Source organism: Onychostoma macrolepis, chromosome 19, assembly GCF_012432095.1.
Source record: "Onychostoma macrolepis isolate SWU-2019 chromosome 19, ASM1243209v1, whole genome shotgun sequence".
NCBI lineage: Eukaryota > Metazoa > Chordata > Actinopteri > Cypriniformes > Cyprinidae > Onychostoma > Onychostoma macrolepis.
Genome location: NC_081173.1, coordinates 18,981,306 through 19,000,163, shown reverse-complemented (window position 1 = coordinate 19,000,163; position 18,858 = coordinate 18,981,306). Strand labels below are relative to the sequence as shown.

Below are 18,858 nucleotides of genomic sequence, written 5' to 3'. Positions count from 1 at the left end.
AAATATCAGTATGCGTGTAATGAATGAATATAATATACAAGTTTCACTTTTTGAATAGAATTAGTGAAATAAATCAACTTTTTGATGATATTCTAATTATATGACCAGCACCTGTATATTACTAATTTATGCTAATTTAAAATAACTGTTTCTGTTTTAATATTTTAAATAGGGATGTCCTGACCTGATCTCAAGGATCGGGATTTTTTTTTTAAAGTGCCCCTATTATGCCATTTCCAATATTGCCTTTCATGCAGTGTGTAATGTAGCTGTATGTGAATGTAAACGATCTGCAAAGTCGTAAATCCGAAAGTGCACAATAAATAAAGTTATTGTCTCTCAAAATAAAGAATCGACTCTATACAGCCTAAACGAGTCGTTAGTAATTCGAATCCCACACATTTGCATAATTCCCACCTATGTTCTACGTTGGCCGGCTGCGAACAACTTGACCCCGCCCACAAACACATCATTTTACTGACGACTGCTTCTCTAATCTTGGCGAGATCAGATCGGGATACACAAATCAGAGCAGAGTAGGCTCACGGAAAGGAGGGGTTTAGAGAGACTGAATATTAGAACTGCTTCGAAAGAATCATTTGAGAATCACTGGAAAATTAGTTTTTTTTTCACCTTGTATGCATGTAAACCTATTATAAGAGCCTCCCAAAACAATATTAGGAGCCTTAAAAATGGCATAATAGGGGCACTTTAACTGATCCAAAGCCCGATTCTTATTTTATATCAGCTGTCATGATGGTGTTGTGCAGCTGGAGGCAGTGCGCTCCTTTAAGTGTGTTTAAACAACCGCCATTAAAAGCAAAAGAAGTTGTTGAAGTGAAGTGAAGTCTATTCAAGCATCCATGTTTAACATACAACCAGAGTTCCGGAAATGTTGGAACGTTTTTTAAATTTGAATAAAATTAAAACTATACTAGACAATACTATATATACTAGTAAAATAAAATAAAACAAAGCAGCATGTTCCATAGCATATTTGTTTTTCCTATAGAATCGAAACTAGCACCAAGCTTTGTGCAAATTACAACCCGAATTCTGGAAATGTTGGGACATTTTTTTTTAAATTTGAATAAAATGAAAACTAAAAGACTTTCAAATCACATGAGCCAATATTTTAATTCGCAATAGAACATAGATAACATAACAAATGTTTAAACTGAGAAATCTTAACATTTTATGCACAAAATGAGCTCATTTCAAATTTGATGCCTGCTACAGGTCTCAAAATAGTTGGGACTGGGCATGTTTACCATGGTGTAGCATCTCCTCTTCTTTTCAAAACAGTTTGAAGACGCCTGGGCATCGAGATTATGAGTTTCTGGAGTTTTGGTGTTGGAATTTGGTCCCATTCTAGCCTGATTTAGGTTTCCAGCTGCTGAAGAGTTCGTGGTCATCTTTGACGTATTTTTCGTTTAATGATGCGCCAAATGTTCTCTATAGGTGAAAGATCTGGACTGCAGTCTGTAACGGGGCTGACGAGACGTGAGACATGCGGATCCATGGGACCCCCCAAGGAGCAGCTTCCAGATGCTCCAAACATTACACAATCCAGGAGGGTGGTGGAGCGGAGGCGGAACAGGGGGAGGGATGGAAGGCCAGGTCCACGTGGGAGTGGGAAGACCAGGAACTGAGGCAGAGCCGGCAGAGCAGGACATTCAGGCAGAACCGGCGAAGCAGAGAATCCAGGCGGAGACCAGGACGGAACAGGAGCCCACCAGGGCAGAGCAGACGGAGCAGGAGCCCACCAGAGCGGAGTAGACGGAACCGGAGCAGAGCAGACGGAGCTGGAGCCCACCAGAGCGGAGCAGACGGGGCAGAAGACCTCCACAGCGGTGCAGACAGAGCAGGAGCCCACCAGTGCGGAGTAGACAGGGCCGGAGACCTCCACGGCGGAGCAGAAGACCACCACGGCGGATCAGACGGAACAGGTGGAGCAGAAGGATCGACAGGATAGGACGAGAGTTCATTGACGGCCTCCATAGCCGTGACAGGGCAAGACGAGGATTCACAGACGGCCTCCATAGCCACGACAGGACAGGACGAGAGTTCAGGGACAGCCCTTCTGGCTGCGACAGGACAGGACGAGGATATGCAGACGGCCTCCATAGCCGTGACCGGACAGGACGAGAGTTCATTGACGGGTACTGCTGACACCTCTGGAGGTTCTGCGGTGGTTGCCGCCACCTCTGGAGGTTCTACAGTGGTAAACTCAGGACACAGGGAGAGTTCAGTAATGGTCTCTTCGACCGCAACACAACAGGCTGAGAGTACATTACTGGGTACCACCACCATACGAGGAGTTGAAGTGAGCAGCGGGCACCATCACTTCGGGGAACACAGCAGCAAGCGCCACTACCTCAGGAGGTTCTGCAGCGTCAGCCGCCACCTCTAGAGACATCATAGTGGATGCCGCCACCTCTGGGAGTTCTGTGGTGGTCTATGCAACCCAAACACACCAAAATGCGATCCCCATCATGGGAAGCACTTCAGACAGGGGAATCAGTTCAGGAACAGGAGGGCTAGAGTGAGTGGGTTTGGGGATACCAGCTGCGCGTGCAGACACCAGCGGAGAATCCCTCACACTGGATACCAGACTAGGATAATGGAAGACTGACCTTGATGATCTGGGTGTGTCAGCCCAGACGTGATGTGACTCTGGAAGGTCAGCGGAGACGTGTCCCGACTCTGGAAGGTCAGCGGAGACGTGACCCGACTCTGGAAGGTCAGCGGAGACGCGCTGCTGTGACTCTGGACGAACAGCTCTGACGTGCTGCTGTGACTCTGGACGAACAGCTGTGACGTGCTGCGACTCTGGACGAACAGCTGAGACCTGACTCGATTCATGACAACCAACTGCGACTTGACTTAGCTCATGAAGATCAGCTGTGACTTGGCTTGACTCGTGAAGATCAGCTGTGACTTGTGACTTATGACTTGGCTTGACTCGTGAAGATCAGCTGTGACTTGGCTTGACTCGTGAAGATCAGCTGTGACTTGGCTTGACTCGTGTAGATTGACTGTGACTTGACTTGGCTCATGAATAGCAGCAATGACATGACGGGGTGTTGTTGTGGCCGCCATTTTTGTGAACAGACTCAGGTGTCGTTGCCATTTCAGTCATAGCTGCGGTGTCGCATTCCTCATACGTAACACCCACCGTGAATGGAGAGCCAACACACAACAAAGCATAGTCCATAAACTGACAGAGTGATGAACGCGGACCCTCACATCTAAGCTTATACATCAGCGGTTGATTAATGCCTTCGCAAAAAACTCTATCAGTACACAGTCTGGTAAATGAGAATAATTGGCAATGGAAAAATACTCTTGTACATAGTCCTCAAGCGATCGCGTACCCTGCTCGAGGGCTAATAACAGTCTTGCAATGTTCATACCTGGCCAATGTTCATCAGAAAAGCGGCTGGATCCTCGTGTGGCCGAGTATTCTGTAACGGGGCTGACGAGACGTGAGACATGCGGATCCATGTGCAAGCTTTTATTTAAAGGCATGGTCATAAATACAGGCAGGGTCGAAACAATGGCAAACAGGTATGGCAGGGACAAGACAAAGAGTAATCCTAGGACAAGCGTGGGTCGACGATCGGCGAACAGTATCCAATGGGGCAAGGCAGAGAGATAATCCAGGTACACGAGCTAGAATCCAAGAGAGGTGCAAACAGTGTCCAAACAGCAAGGCAAGGGTTAATCCAGGGAACACGGGCTAGAAACAAACACGGGAAAACAGGCAAGACTAATACAACTAAGTGGGCTCCGTAGAGTAGCTAACGCTAAGAGAGGGATAAGTGCATACAATACTTGGCAGTGAGGGAGAGAAAGTCCATGGCTTAAGTAGGGTGTGTGATCAGTGCAATCAGCTGTGTGTGCAATCAGTGCAATGGATGATGGGAAATTGAGTCCAGTGTGATATGTGCTGTGAGAGTCAATGTGGTGAGCGAGTGACCTCTGGTGGTGAGTGAACGGAAGTTCATAGACCGGATTCGTGACACAGGCAGGCCAATTCAGCACCCAGACTCTTCTACTACGAAGCCGTGCTGTTGTAATAGCTGCAGTATGTGGTTTTGCATTGTCCTGCTGAAATAGACATTGTCTGGAGGGGATCATATGTTGCTCTAAAACCTTTATATACCTTTCAGCATTCATAGTGCCCTCAAAAATACTGCCCATACCTTACGCACTTATGCACCCCCATACCATCAGAGATGCTGGCTTTTGAACTGAACGCTGATAACACGCTGGAAGGTCTCCTTCCTCTTTAGCTCGGAGCACACAGCGTCCATGATTTCCAACAAGATTGTCAAATTTGGACTCGTCTGACCATAGAACACTTTTCCACTTTGAAACAGTCCATTTTAAATGAGCCTTGGCCCACAGGACACGATGGCACTTCTGGACCATGTTCACCTATGGCTTCCTTTTTGCATGATAGAGCTTTAGTCGGCATCTGCAGATGGCACAGCGGATTGTGTTTACCGACAGTGGTTTCTGGAAGTATTCCTGGGCCCATTTAGTAATGTCAATGACAGAATCATGCCGATGAGTGATGCAGTGTCGTCTGAGGGCCCGAAGACCACGGGCATCCAACAAAGGTCTTCAGCCTTGTCCCTTACGCACAGAGATTTCTCCAGTTTCTCTGAATCTTTTGATGATGTTATGGACTGTAGATGATGAGATTTGCAAAGCCTTTGCAATTTGACGTTGAGGAACGTTGTTTTAAAGTATTCCATAATCTTTTTACGCACTCTTTCACAGATTAGAGAGTCTCTACTCTTTACTTCTGAGAGACTCTGCCTCTCTAAGACATCCCTTTTATAGCTAGTCATGTTACAGACCTGATGTCAATTAACTTAATTAGTTGCTAGATGTTCTCCCAGCTGAATCTTTTCAAAATTTCTTGCTTTTTCAGCCCTTTGCCATGCCAACTTTTTTGAGACCTGTAGGCATCAAATTTGAAATGAGCTCATTCGGATAAGTGTAAATTTTCTCAGTTTAAACATTTGTTATGTTCTCTATGTTCTATTGTGAATAAAATATTTCTCATGTGATTTGAAAGTCTTTTGGTTTTCATTTTATTCAAATTTAAAAAACGTCCCAACATTTCCAGAATTCAGGTTGTATTTAATGCACACTTGATCACTCATTAACGTTTACTTTTATCCTCTGACAGACTGTGTTGAGATGTCGTTGTACGTATTGCTTTGGGTTGCGTCTTTCTTCAGATTTGACTGACAGACTGGCATGATTGCATTCGCGAGCTTCAGAGTTTCTAACCATATCTCCACTTTTTACCTTTATGTTGCAATTATTCTGCTTATTGTGCATAAAAAATACAAGAAGTTTTTATCAGTAGTCCCATATTCATAATTGTGACCACACAGTCTGTGTACAGTGTCTACCATTGTAACATGTTTACATCTAACAATGTCTTTTATGCAGTGTGTGCATACATATACATAGAGAGAGAGTATGACAGTATCTCGGTATCGACAGATATATTCAATGACTCGGATTGGGTGGGGGGCACAAAAAACCTGATTGGGACATCCCTAATTTTAAAATGTAATTTATTCTTGTGATGGCAAAGCTGAATTTTCAGCATCGTTACTCCAGTCTTCAGTGTCACATGATCCTTCAGAAATCATTCTAATATGCTGATTTGCTGCTTAAAAATATTTCTTATTATCTATGTTGTAAACAGTTGTGCTGATTAATATTTTTGTGGAAACCGTGATTTTTTTTAAGGATTATATGACAAATAGAAAATTCAAGAGAATAGCATTTATTAGAAATACCAAACTTTTGTAGTAATATAATTTATTGCTTCCTTGTTGGATAAAAGCATTAATTTCTTTAAAAATTCTTAGTCTGATTTTTTACTCTGATTTACAAAAAAATCTGGCCAAAAGCACACAAGTGTTTTCAGTGGGGGTTTTTTTCTCCTTATGAAATTTCTGATCACTATGCTCTTGAGAATATTCCTCAATTTTATTCTTTCTTATTCCATTTAAAAAATAAATTAAAAATTAAAAACGACGTAAGGGTGAATACATATTAACAGCATTTTAATTTTTGGGTGAACTAGTGCTTTAAATGAGGGGGAGGAAAGCAGGGCTGGATTAAACCGTGAAGCATCTCTCCCTCTGTCTCTCGCTTCCTTCTTCTCTCAGTGCGCATGTCGTACAGAAGAGAGGAAGAACGTTCTGATCTATATTTAGAGGCTAAGGCGGAAAAAGCATCCTACCCACCTCAAGGCCCAACATCACCCTCCGGCACATGTACACCCCTCCAAACACACAAATCAAGGGCAGTGCTCTGTCTTTGAGATGGATTAAATGTATAATTTTTTATATCCTGTGGAGTGCCTGGCCATTAGACAACCTGACCGAATGGTTTCAATTTTGTGGAACCTAAGAAAGATGGAGAATGAAGCATGGAGAAAAGAGAAAGGGAGGGAAGTGCTTCGTGCTTTGCATGCTAAGTTGCTTTTGTTTCAAGGCTGCTTCTTTCTTGTAGATGCACTGCCTCTGTCTGTTTTGGAACAGACACATCAGACAGGATGAATATTCCCAGCATTCACAGCAACAGGGGCTCAGTAAATAATAGCAGAGCAATTTGTTCTGCTCAAGTTATCAGTCGTTCTCTCACTAATGGTATTCAGCAGATGTCATCGTGGCTTAGATTCATTTGATGACCTGTTACGCAATGCCACAGGCTGGTGTTAGCATTGAGAGCTTGTTGAGCTTATCATCCCAGTAGAATTAAAGAGATAGTTCACCCAAAAATTACAATTCTTAACATATACTCACCTTCATGTCATTCCAAAGCTGTATGACTTTCTTTCTTCTCACCAAAAGAGATTTCACAGAATGTCCAAGCTGCTCTTGTGCACTCGTCTGTACAATGAAAGTGGATAGGGACCAGGGGCTGCCAAGCTCAAAAAAGGACAAAAAGCACAATAAAGCATCGTAAAAGTAGTCTTATGAATTATTCACTATATTAATTGCCTTCTGAAGCTATATAGGATCACAGAATTAGACTGAATTTAGGATTGTCACCATTTACTTACTTTCATTGTATGTAATGGAGCAGCTTGGACATTTTGCTGAACATCTTCTTTTGTGTTTTGAAGATATGAGGGTGAAAAAAAAATGACAGAATGAAATGTTTTGGTTGAGCTATCCCTTGAATAAAATAGTTTTCCCCTGTGGTTGTTAAATGCTCTGTTGTAAGTTGCTTGATTATTGTTTGCAAACAGATGGGATGGAAATTATTGAATTATTAACTATTAAACAGTTGGCATATATGGTGCTTCAGTGACGATTTTCTAGTCACATGTACTCCGAACTTAATCACATATTGTGGAGATCTGTGGTTAGTCATTAACCACCCTATGTTTCCATGCTATGAGGCAGCACTCTATTTTGGGCTTTTAATTTAGTCTTCAGCTTTGTGTAATTTCTGCCAGAACAAGCTTCGTCTGGCTCTCATCTGCTTGGCCTCAATTCACTTCAGATAACATGACAGACGGATTTGTTCAAGTGTTTTACTGTTTAACACTCTGCAGTTTGTCACAACGACAGACAGGAAAAGCTTTAAATGTGCTTTGTAAGCATAAGCTTTTAAGACTGAGTTCATTGAGAATCATTTTCTTTCTTTATTAAAATTATTATATCTAAAATGGTCTGTAAGCATTAACCAAATGATTCTGTTCTCTCTGAGAAATATAAAAGCCCTGTTTTTTTGCTATAAAAGTTACTAGATATTCTGTGTCCATTAACATTATGGTTTGTCCTAAAAAGTGCATGAGACATATCTGATTTTAATCAGACAGCGTTATAGAAATGCTGTGGTGTCTTGACAGGCCTTGGAAGATGCATAATTTTGTCATCTCATGCCATCTAGAGGACAATGTGAAAAATATTTATTAAAAAGTGTGCCTTAAATGCTGGAATTCATGCTTTGTATTCTTCAGAGACCCGGCAAAATGTCAGTTTTGGCATTTCGAATTGTATTTTGCATAACATATTACAAAAAAAAATAAATAAAATTGAATACTTCTCCCATCTGCCATTGCCCAGACAGGCAGACAGATAGTTATTCCTCTAAACTTACATTAATTATTTATAGCTATTTTAATTAAAATTGTTAAAATGCTTACATACTGTATACCGCAAACATTACACACTTCAGCTCTAAAGATACATTTTGCAAGATATAAAACTGGATTACTGTGAATAAGTTATTCACAGTAATTCAGTTTTACACTTCAGCTCTAAAGATACATTTTGCAAGATGTAAAACTGAATTACTGTGCATAACTTATTCACAATATTATGTGTTAAATGTTCATTGGTGAGTCATTTCGTGTCTTTTTGTTATGTAGTCTGAAAAGAGTCATCAATTACATCTATAGTGTGCTCACATCTGCACACAATGGCTCCACCTTATGGCCATTATTGGTCACTAACCAGTCCTGGACTTATTGATTTCCACAGCTGTTCACTGCAATCTGACCCAGAATGGGGTTGACCATCAGGTGTGTGCAGAGGATATGACCTCACACCTGGAGGAAGTATCTGTTGATCATGGACTGGATGATGACAGCCCAGGCTTTCAGGACCAGAGTCCTGGTTTCCAGCGACGATCTCCACCTCAGCGCTCCGTCTCAGAATCTGAGCTCTCCAGGGTGAGAATAGATTCGAGACTATTACTATGATCTCAAACACTAATGACTTCTATAATTATGCTACCGCTTAAAAGTTTGGGGTCTGTAAGATTTTTTAAAGAAATCGGGAAAAAAAGTTTTCAGAGGTTTATGCTCATCAACTACAGTAAAGTAACATTGTGTAATGTTGTGAAATGTTATTGCAATTTAAAATAAATTTGTAATATATTTTAAAATTTGATTTATTCTGCTTTATATTTTCCCCAGATTCTTTTGCAAAATTATTAGTAAAATAAAAGTTCCTTGCTGAATATATGTAAAAACTTTTAAATTATTATGTGAAGAATATCACTAATTTTAGAGATATTTATATTAAAATATATTTATTTTTATAAAAAGACTGAATATATCCCATAATTTACCCTATTGTTGTAGTATTAGTGTCAGTATAGAATGCTTTGTATTTGAATCTTATCAAATTATAGATATACACAGCAGGGTTCATCCACCAAAGCACAGTGGTTTAGTAACCAAGCCCAAATGTAGCACTGACAGAATGTGGAATTCATTGGCTTAATTTGAACAAAAGATGAACCAAAAGCTTCTTTTAATTCTTGTTAAATTTGCTTATTATCTTTAATGATTCTTACATGAATGAATATTATAAAAGAAACTGCTTATCATCTGCCATATTGTAAGAAATGCTTGGTTTTGCGTGTTTCTTCGAGATGTGTAAATTGTGACTTTTGGCAATCCAGCAGGACAAGAATTATTAGAACATCTCAGACATCTGACAAATAATATATTAAATAAAGGGGAAAAAATCCTATATATATATATATATATATATATATACACACACACACATACATAGGAGCATTAAGATTCGTCTTTGTCTTTAGCAAAAAATATTTTCGTTTTTTCATTTGACTTTGGAATGAAACATCATACCCCTTTTTTAACGTTGCTATTATTATCATTTAATAAGTGATGCAGAGTTCAAATTTACAACGTTTACAGCATTTTACATTGGCTTCTGTGAACAAAAGCTAGCATATTTTCTCACTGCATACATAAATATTTTTGATAGTTAAACTATTCACCATAAGATGGTGCTCCAATGCACAGAGTCTGCTTAGATGCTCTGATTTAGGCTGTCCATCTGTCTTATTATATTTCAGTTAAATTTATTGTGAATCATATATAAAATTTTGAGCCATATATTTGAGAAATAGAGAAGTTAATCAAATCGCCATTCCATCAAACTATAAAATGCATTAATAAAACATATATTGTCATTTTCATTGATGCCATATATTTTTCTCCTTCGTCTTTAATAATAAATATTGTTTATATCGATTAACCCTTCAAATCATAAGCCTACAATGCCTCTAATATGAGTTCTGACCCCTGTTGTCATAGATGATGATTTTAGTGCTGTTATGCATTCATATCTTCAAGTCATCATGCTTTGTTGCTATAGTAACATGAAAATTCTTGAATTGTCTAATTATACCAAGGACAGAATGACTGTGACATTGTGTTTGTGTGTTATAATTTAAAAGCTCACTTTCCCTTCCCTCAATATCTCATCTGTCACTCGTCTCCATTTAATTGGCCGGGAATCCACCTACAAAGCCATTCCCACTTGTCTCCTACCTGCAGGAACTTCAGAATCGGTGACTCTGTCCTCACAACTTCTTAAAGTCTTCCGTGAAACGGAGCTCACGATGGTATCTCCACTCGCACTGCTCTTTCAATGCAGTGTAATGTATCTTTATGTATTAAACCTCATCAATCCTTTTGTAAGATTCTGTCAGCGATCGCGGCTCCGCGGGCCTGCCTTCGCAGCTCAGTGGCAGATATCTTGGGTTAATTAGCTCGGTGCTGTTTTTAGTTGGGCTGTGACTCTCGCCCCACTGGAGGTTGTTTCTACTGACTCAGCGTCTGTTTGTTTGCCTGAGCTCTGTCGCTGCTGAATTAGCCTGCTTCCTAAAGGTAGCTTACACTTCAGCTCTCAACAGTGCTGTCACAATGGCCCTTTTTCCAGACGCTCTGAATTCAGCTCACACCGTACTCAAATGGCAAGTAGTGGCATTCAAACAGGAGGCAGTCATTAAAGGGATAGTTCACCCTGAAATGACATTTTGTTATTATTCATTTACCCTCGTGTTCTTCCAAACCCGTATGACTTCTGTGGAATACATTTAAGAATGTGTCAGTTGCTATTTTTAGTGCAATTACAATGAATGTGAACTGAAGCATTTAAGCCTTAAAAAGGTCACAAATAGAAGTGGTCCATATTTTTCCACATTAAATGAAGTTATGTGACCATTTTATGTGAGTATCAAGTGAAATTTATTCGCTGATGATCAGTAAGTTGAACTTGAGAACTGGATCATTTTACAATAAATGAATCATTCTGACTTGTTTTGTGAAGTGGTTCAACCAATTTATTGAAAAGATCTCATTCATTCATCATTTAGGTCTCGCATAGCACAAATATATATATATATATTTCTATGAATAACCACTTCAGTTTTACCAGTTTTCTCACTAATGTATTGTAAGGCTTCAGAAGACTTGGAATGCTTCAATCCGTGAGCAAATAATGACACAATTTTTACTTCTAGCTGAGCTATTTCATAAAAAATGTGGGAAAAAAGAGGTGAAAAGATTCTGCATTTACATTCCGTTATCTTTTTCCCTTGCCCAGCCGGGAACTGTGAAGCTGTCCAAACCCGTGGCCCTGTGGAGCCAGCAGGACGTGTGTAAATGGCTGAAGAAACACTGTCCCAATCAACACCAAGTCTACAGTGACTCCTTCAAGCAGCACGACATCACAGGTAAACACAGGCACCCTGTCAGTCTTACAATGATCTTGTCCAAGGTCAAATACCCACAGTCCAATGCTTACGCACACACTCCACTTACATTAAGACATTCAAAATGGCACTGCTATTAATTGCTGCCGGCTCAGGCTAGATGATTGCATTCTGATGTTTATTAGCTCAGCAGGGGTTCCTGTGTAGTTGAGGAGGCATGTCGAGGGAATTTATGTATGCTTGTCGTTTTAATGTTGTAACCTAACTTGTAGTGATGGATGAATGTACCACGGTTTTTCATGTTGCATTGTGCTTTAATGTGTTCCTACTTCAAGAAGCGTTATAGAGATGAATTGCTTGCATGGTGCAGGCATAGCATCAAAAAGGTGTTCACACGTACAGCCTGGTGTTGTGTTATGTTATGTTATGTTATATTATATTATATTAAGAGAAAATTAGTATTATTACATTTAATTGCATTTTTGTACTTTAAAAAAAACATATATATAATTATAATATAGAATTGATTACATTTATTCTTTTGACAACTCTAACATTGCTATTTTTGATTTTATAAAATATAAATGTTCAAATTTGTAGTTGGAAATCAGGGTCAATTGTCTTTTAGTCCCAAGATGTCCTTCTTATTAAAGTGGGAGATACAGTATACCAAAATCAAAATTTGCAGTCAAATAGATCATGGAGTGATTTGCTCTGCTTTGTTTATAATCATAGCTTTCTGTGCAGTAGCATAATCGCACAGTGCTGATGAACTGAGGTCCTTTAATCAAGAGCAGTCGTCCTGTAAATGTTCAGTTTCCAAGGTCTCTTGATGAAAAGCTCTTGTGGTGATTTATCATGATTTGGCCAACTGATCTTAACTGTCATGAGTAATGCTAACTAAAGCAATGTTATGTCCATTCTGGATTGCTCTAGTTTGACTGGAAGAATCTTGAATGTGATTTGCATTAGGGTGATGCGTGATCCAATTAGCCATAATTTATGCAGAAAATATGCAAGCTGCTCGATTTGACGATCCAGTATTAATTAACAGGAATCAGTTCATAAACATCAGGCCTTACCAATTAGAGACACAATGCAATTTGCATCCATCTCTGGTCATACCATGCATAACATAACACATTTCATTAGAGTAAACAGAGATGGCCAAATCACAAGACAACAGCGTTAAAAACTAACTTACTTACGCAAAAGCACATTAAACGGATGCTTTCTGGTGTGGTTTTCTTGTGTGTATCTGCATGTTAATAATTTTAAACAAATCTGAAGGAATGAGATGCAGATCATTTGATCATTTGCACATCAGTTGAATTCTATACATCTGCAGAATCATCTAATGTCGGACTATATTATGTGATGAAAATTTTTTCTTCTTAACAACAATCTTATTTTATCTTATCTTTAGATTAAGCCATATGTCTGAGAACTTGCATGTCATTTAGGTATATTTTTAATTCAGATTAAATTAAATTCAGATTTTTTATTGTTTCAAAAGGTTAAAAAATAATGCATCCATCAGAGCTTCAAGGGATGTGGAGTTATACAGTGAAGCCTCTGAAACTGGTATTGATTAATCATTATGTCTGCATCAGATCACATTTGAGAGTCCATTTATTCTGAAATTCAGAGGATTTTTCAAGAATTCGCAAACGCTTTCATTCAGTTTTCATCAAACCAGGCAGCCTCAAATACAGCTTTGAGAGAGCATGAAATTACTAACTATTAAGTTACCTAATTACTTACTATTAAGTGTCGGTTTGTTTCCGTTTGAACCAGAGCGTAGTAAGATAAAGCTTTGCATCGCCAACATACGACTGTTGAGATTCTCCCTCACCGCTTCGACACATCTCCCAAATCGCTCTGAGAGTTTGACTGGAACACCGAGCTGTCATTAAAAATGCATTAAAGCATATTAAGGCATAATTAGATATTAGTCCCTAATCTGCAGTAATTACAAAGACAGAGGCAGCGAGTGCTTTGGTAAATGAGTTAAGCACATATTTTTGATAGCGTAGGTGTAATCAGGGGAGAAGGTGCACTCATTCTGTGTAATATACAGCCAAGAAGATAAGAGTGAATGACTGAACCAGAGCTGCTCTGTCAGATACAATGAAACACTGGGCTGGATTTCAAATGGACATCAATCCCATGGGCCACAGCACAGTAGGGCTATGAAAACACAACCCTATATAATACCACAATTAAAGCCTGTTAAATAACCAGCTGTTGTTAGACAGATAATGGCTAATTGGACATTAAAATGAGATATTCATTCATGAACTGTAGTGAGCTTTGTGCCAAAAAGTTTTTTTTTTTTTTTAATGTACTGTCTGTTGTAAGACTGTGAATGTCATATCTGTTTTATGGATGACAGTGCAAACCACTACACACACACACACACACACACACACAAAAAACAGTATTTTTATTACAATCTGGGCATTTTACAAAATTGAACAAATATTGAATATTTCAAATGCATGTATCAGTTAAAACAACCAAGACAGAAGTGATGTTTTATTAACAAATTTCGGGAGGAGCACGCGCAGATAATTAACACAGCCAATTCATCATCAGCAATCACACCATCTATCCAATCAGCTCGAGAGAACCCCTATAAATAATCAAAGCAGTCTTACCTCCATCAGTTCTAGTCTTTCAGCATCCCTCCACCACCCCGACTCCTCACCTTCAGCCTGTTCCTACCCCAGCACGGGGAGGAACGCTCTGGGTCTGGGCTAAATGCAGAGCTCGGACCCCTCTCCCCGTACAGGGGGAGTACCCTGGGCTCGGGGGTAAGTACCGAGCTCGGAGCCCTCTCCCTGGACAGCACGCCAAATACGCATAACCTTTACTCAGTTTATTATATGCAAGTGTGAACTCGTGAATTATTACATTTTGTGTTGTTTGTTTTTAAAGCAATGTAATAATTGTGCCCTTGATTTACTGTAAAGAAAATGTAGGACTGTGGTGTGATGGCAAGGCATTGGTCATTAATGTTTTATGAATTTTATATTATTAATAAATTGTTTTTTTAAATAAACAAAATTAATTATTTAAAAATCATGTACATATTATTAATGAATTATAATAAATAAAACACAATAATAAATATCAGGGTTGGATGTTTTAGGCTTAAAAGTCAGTTTAACAGTGTTGGCTCTCCAGTCTATTATGTGGTGCTTTTAAAAAGTCATGTGAAAAAACATAATCAAATTTTGGATTTGAGCAACAAAATCTGAAGTGGGCTCTTTGACTTATGGTGTCACTGTAACCCAAGTGTCCATTTTTGAAGCATGTTTCACAGCAATTATGAAAAATGCCACTGTTTGGTCTGGTGTAGGAATTGGCAGCATTATCAGATCATACTGTGGCCCTAAATCCTCCTGTTTCATGATCATTGGATCATTCTCTATGGTTTTACAGAAAAGAAAGGAAAGTTTGACAGATCTTCTGTTGACAGGATAAATGAATCCAGCTGGGATGTTCCTAGTAAGCTGGCTCTTCTCGTGCTTCCACATGCACTGGACAGTCAATGTCTGTGCGGGCGTTCTGGCTCACTGCTGGTCAGATCAGTCCAGAGAATACTGGGTGTGGTGAGACACTGGGTTTATTTATTTGACTTTAATAAGAGTTATAAACAACTCATGTCAAAGAGACTCCCATCAGGCAGCACACTGGTGGTCTTGGCGAAGTATGAGCTTTTTTATGGACTATATAGGCTGCATTTGTCATGCAGTCCCAATTTGATATTTCTGCTGACATTTTCATCAGAGTGAATTTATATGTGTTTGAGTTTCATATTTAACATGAAAATTATATGTTGTAAAATGGGACATAGAAAATCTGATGTTTGCTGAAATGCCTCTTTTTAAGATATTAATAGATCTTAAAAGATTCAACACATGAATGCTTTGGAGTTAAACACGTATTCAGCCCTAACGCATAAATAGCTCCAATGATGTTTTCTACAAAACATTTCCATCTTCCACTCTGGGTTGAATCAAAGGACCCAAACTAAACATCGACCTGACGTCACACCCTCTATAAACACACAATCCTGTCTGTAAACTGCATGTAATGACGTCTGCACAGTAGTGACTGCAGTTGTTCCATGTTATATGCATTCTTTGCTGGATTTTTTACTTGGTTCTTTCCACTATTTTCAGTGTGCTGTTGACCATCAGAGATGTGATGACGTTGAGATAGCTGGTGAAAAGTAGCATAGACTGAAGGTTTTCCGAATGATCCCGTTGAGCTGAAATACACAATACTCTGTTTATCTGAGACTGAATCAAAAATGCATTGTCTCTTTAATTTGTTGGAATTGCCATTAAACCTGGAATTTGTGTCATTAGTGGGAGACCAATGGATCTTAACCATTCATTTCAACCATCTGAAGAGCAAACAGCTCATATTACATTTTTTGCTGTTATAATAAAAGGTTCATTAAAGTTAAGGAAGAAATATGCCAATTATATCTGAATAATCTGCTAAATCCCAATGTAATTCAACCCTAGACTTTTGACTTCAAGGGCTTCAGGCAGCAGTCGTGTATATTTGGGATTCAGCACGATGTCTTCACAGAACAGCACAGTTTCAGCCTTCGGTAGCACGGCGGTGATTTCCGCGAGCGGGATGATGAGGTATGAGCGTCTGAAATTGCAGTGTTCCGCAGGGATGCAATTCAGAGCCATCAGATCAATTTTTCAGAATTCTGGGGAGAAGGATGGAGAGGAAAAATCAGATTGAATTGTGGTGATGTTGGAGGATAAGAACATGATGTGGCCTGAATGAAACTACTGCAATTTTTGTGTTTTGAAGTATTCTGAGAGGTGGGGGGGACGGTGTACAGTGTTAGTATGTTGATGGCTATGTTAACAATTACTAATTTGACTGTGATCACTCGCTTTTTCAAGCATTTTATAGCTGTTATAAGTAATAAAAGAGGAAATAGTCGTGTTCTGATGGATGTAGAGGTGAGTGGTTTGCATGCCACTGTATATAGCGGATGACTCACACAACTGATGTTTTTCTGGATGGAGTATAATGAGCATCTTGATAATGCTGCAGATTTACATTCAGGGGAAATGGAGGCCTGCGGCAAAGCATAAATGTTGCTATAGGATCTTTCTAAATGCGTATGTCATGTGGAAAGACATGGTATGTTATGACTGCTCGTCCATAATGGTTTGCCACTCTGGTGGTCACATAGCTACTGTCCCAGTTGACTGATTTTATTTTTTTCACATTTTTCAGAGTAAAATCAGAATGTGCTAAAGAGAAATTTCTGCACCACTTGAGCCACCAAATGGAATTGCAACAATTATTGTCAAACAGGTTTCTAGATAAAAACTGCCCCCGTCTGCTATTGGTCTAACAAACACAAGCCCCACCCCCAAACTCCACACCATTGGTTGAGTCACTGTTGCTATGTCAGGCTGGTCAAGATTCTCAAACAAAAAGAGCAATGTTTTGAAATAGCCTCAGTGCCTGCAGATGACTTGCTTATGGTTGTCTTTTCATATTAAGCTGGGATATGAGAATGTATTTTACATTTTCACACTTAAACCGCTTTAAAATTATGCTGATTGTCCTCCTTGAAGTCATTTAGTAGAAGTTACGTTCACAATCAAGTGTGGGGTTGTTGCCAGCACAAATGCACATCGCTAAGCATCGGTGTCTTTCTCTCCCTTTCTCTCCTTATGTTCTATTCATCCCTGTAACTCTTACTATCTGCCCTCTTTTGATTAAATGCCAAATGCCATTGTCCTCTTATCTAGTGATCAATATGGGCTCAGCAACAGGACAGTCCAAATAATGATAACGGTTCAATCGCCTTCAAGTGATTTGGACTTATTAAGTTGTCCTAGGGATGTCCTAGGAACTTTAGGAACACTGAAGATAAGCCGTTGCAGGACTTTTTTCCTCTACACTTGTACTTTAGGCTTATATTTCTGTATAAAACTATGGCGGTTGAACAGAAAAGTCATGTGACTGAAACAGATGAATATGAACTTATGAACTTACATGAACTTCACTGACAATGTTTATACTTACCAGGTCCAAACCAAATGTTTTACTTTACCAAATATTTCTTTATAATACAATTTTACTACATAAAAAAAAAACACGTTGAAAAATGCAGATTTTTTTACATTTTTCACCATTTGATGATATATGTAATATAGAAAATAATGTAATATAGAAAAGTGATTTTCTTCCATTTTTTGAGTAAATGTAGCAGAACATTCTGTTCAGCATCAGATTTACAGATTTTAAAAACTGTTTTGAATTCTCACTGGCATTTTTCATCTAGAATTTGGTCCTCTGCCATGTAAAGTAGGTAATTTTGCAGCATAATCTTGCCTGTTGGATGGTACTCTGTATGGATCTATGTAGGGACGTACTTGGCAGTTGCACTCAGGCTCTGCGATAGTTTGAGGGGCTAGTGAGCCTGCCAGGTTGTGTGTCTATATGTGTGTGTGTATGTGTGACAGAAAGAATGAGAGTTTGAAAGGTCCTCTTGGGACTCATGAATGCAGCTGCAGTTAAACTATGTGAAGTATGCTACAGTATCACCTGAGGAGTTTCCTTCACCAGTCCAAGCAGCCTCAGTGTTTCTCAAGTACAGTCCTGCTTGTTCACCATGAGAGTTTTGTCAGAGAAATTGAGGTTAATTTCCATCTTTATAGGCCCCAGAGCCGCCCCAGCCCCCTTCTCTCTCTTTCTGTCTGTCATCCCTCCTGGTTGTTGGAGCAGTAATTAGCCAGGCTTTTGGTTCACATGTAAAAGGGACAGGTCCCTAGAGTGACAGTGGAGGGAGAGAGAGCTTTAAGCTAGTCCATTCATCAGGACTGAAGACGAGTATGCCAGTCCAGCAACCGGAGGGAGAAAGAGAGTGAATTTATCTGCTCTGATGTTTCACATATGTGGATTGCAGCTCCTATAACATGACACGTTTGTGATTTAAATGTTGCTTGCAAACCATTTCATCTAGACCAACTACTTTTGAATAACTGCCAACTGCTTCATGCTAACTTGCTAAACCTTGACCTTTTGGGTTTTATGTGTATATACCTTTTAGGGACTGATTTGAGCTTGTAGTCTTTGGTAAATGGTTAATGTAGTAGCACTGGATAACAGTCACAACAGGATTCAGAAGAAGCTGAGTGTGGAGCTTGATTTCCGACTGATCAGTATGCTGAAGTCCAAGATGCTTTTAAATTTTTTAAACCATTTCTCTGTCAGTTGCACAAAGATAAGTAGACACAGGAACGTGAACAAAGAAAACTGCAGTGATGGTGT

The 18,858-nt window shown here is 39.3% G+C and overlaps 1 protein-coding gene across 2 annotated transcripts in view; it reads left to right on the top strand.

Annotated features, from left to right (window-relative positions):
- The window catches only part of samd12 (sterile alpha motif domain containing 12), an 88,518-nt gene that overhangs the window by 13,018 nt on the left and 56,642 nt on the right, over window positions 1-18,858 (top strand). For both annotated transcript variants that reach the window (XM_058754357.1, XM_058754356.1), the window contains exons 2-3: window positions 8,535-8,725; window positions 11,421-11,550. In XM_058754357.1, the coding sequence (XP_058610340.1) occupies window positions 8,535-8,725; window positions 11,421-11,550 (321 nt within the window). The remainder of the gene's footprint in view (window positions 1-8,534; window positions 8,726-11,420; window positions 11,551-18,858) is intronic.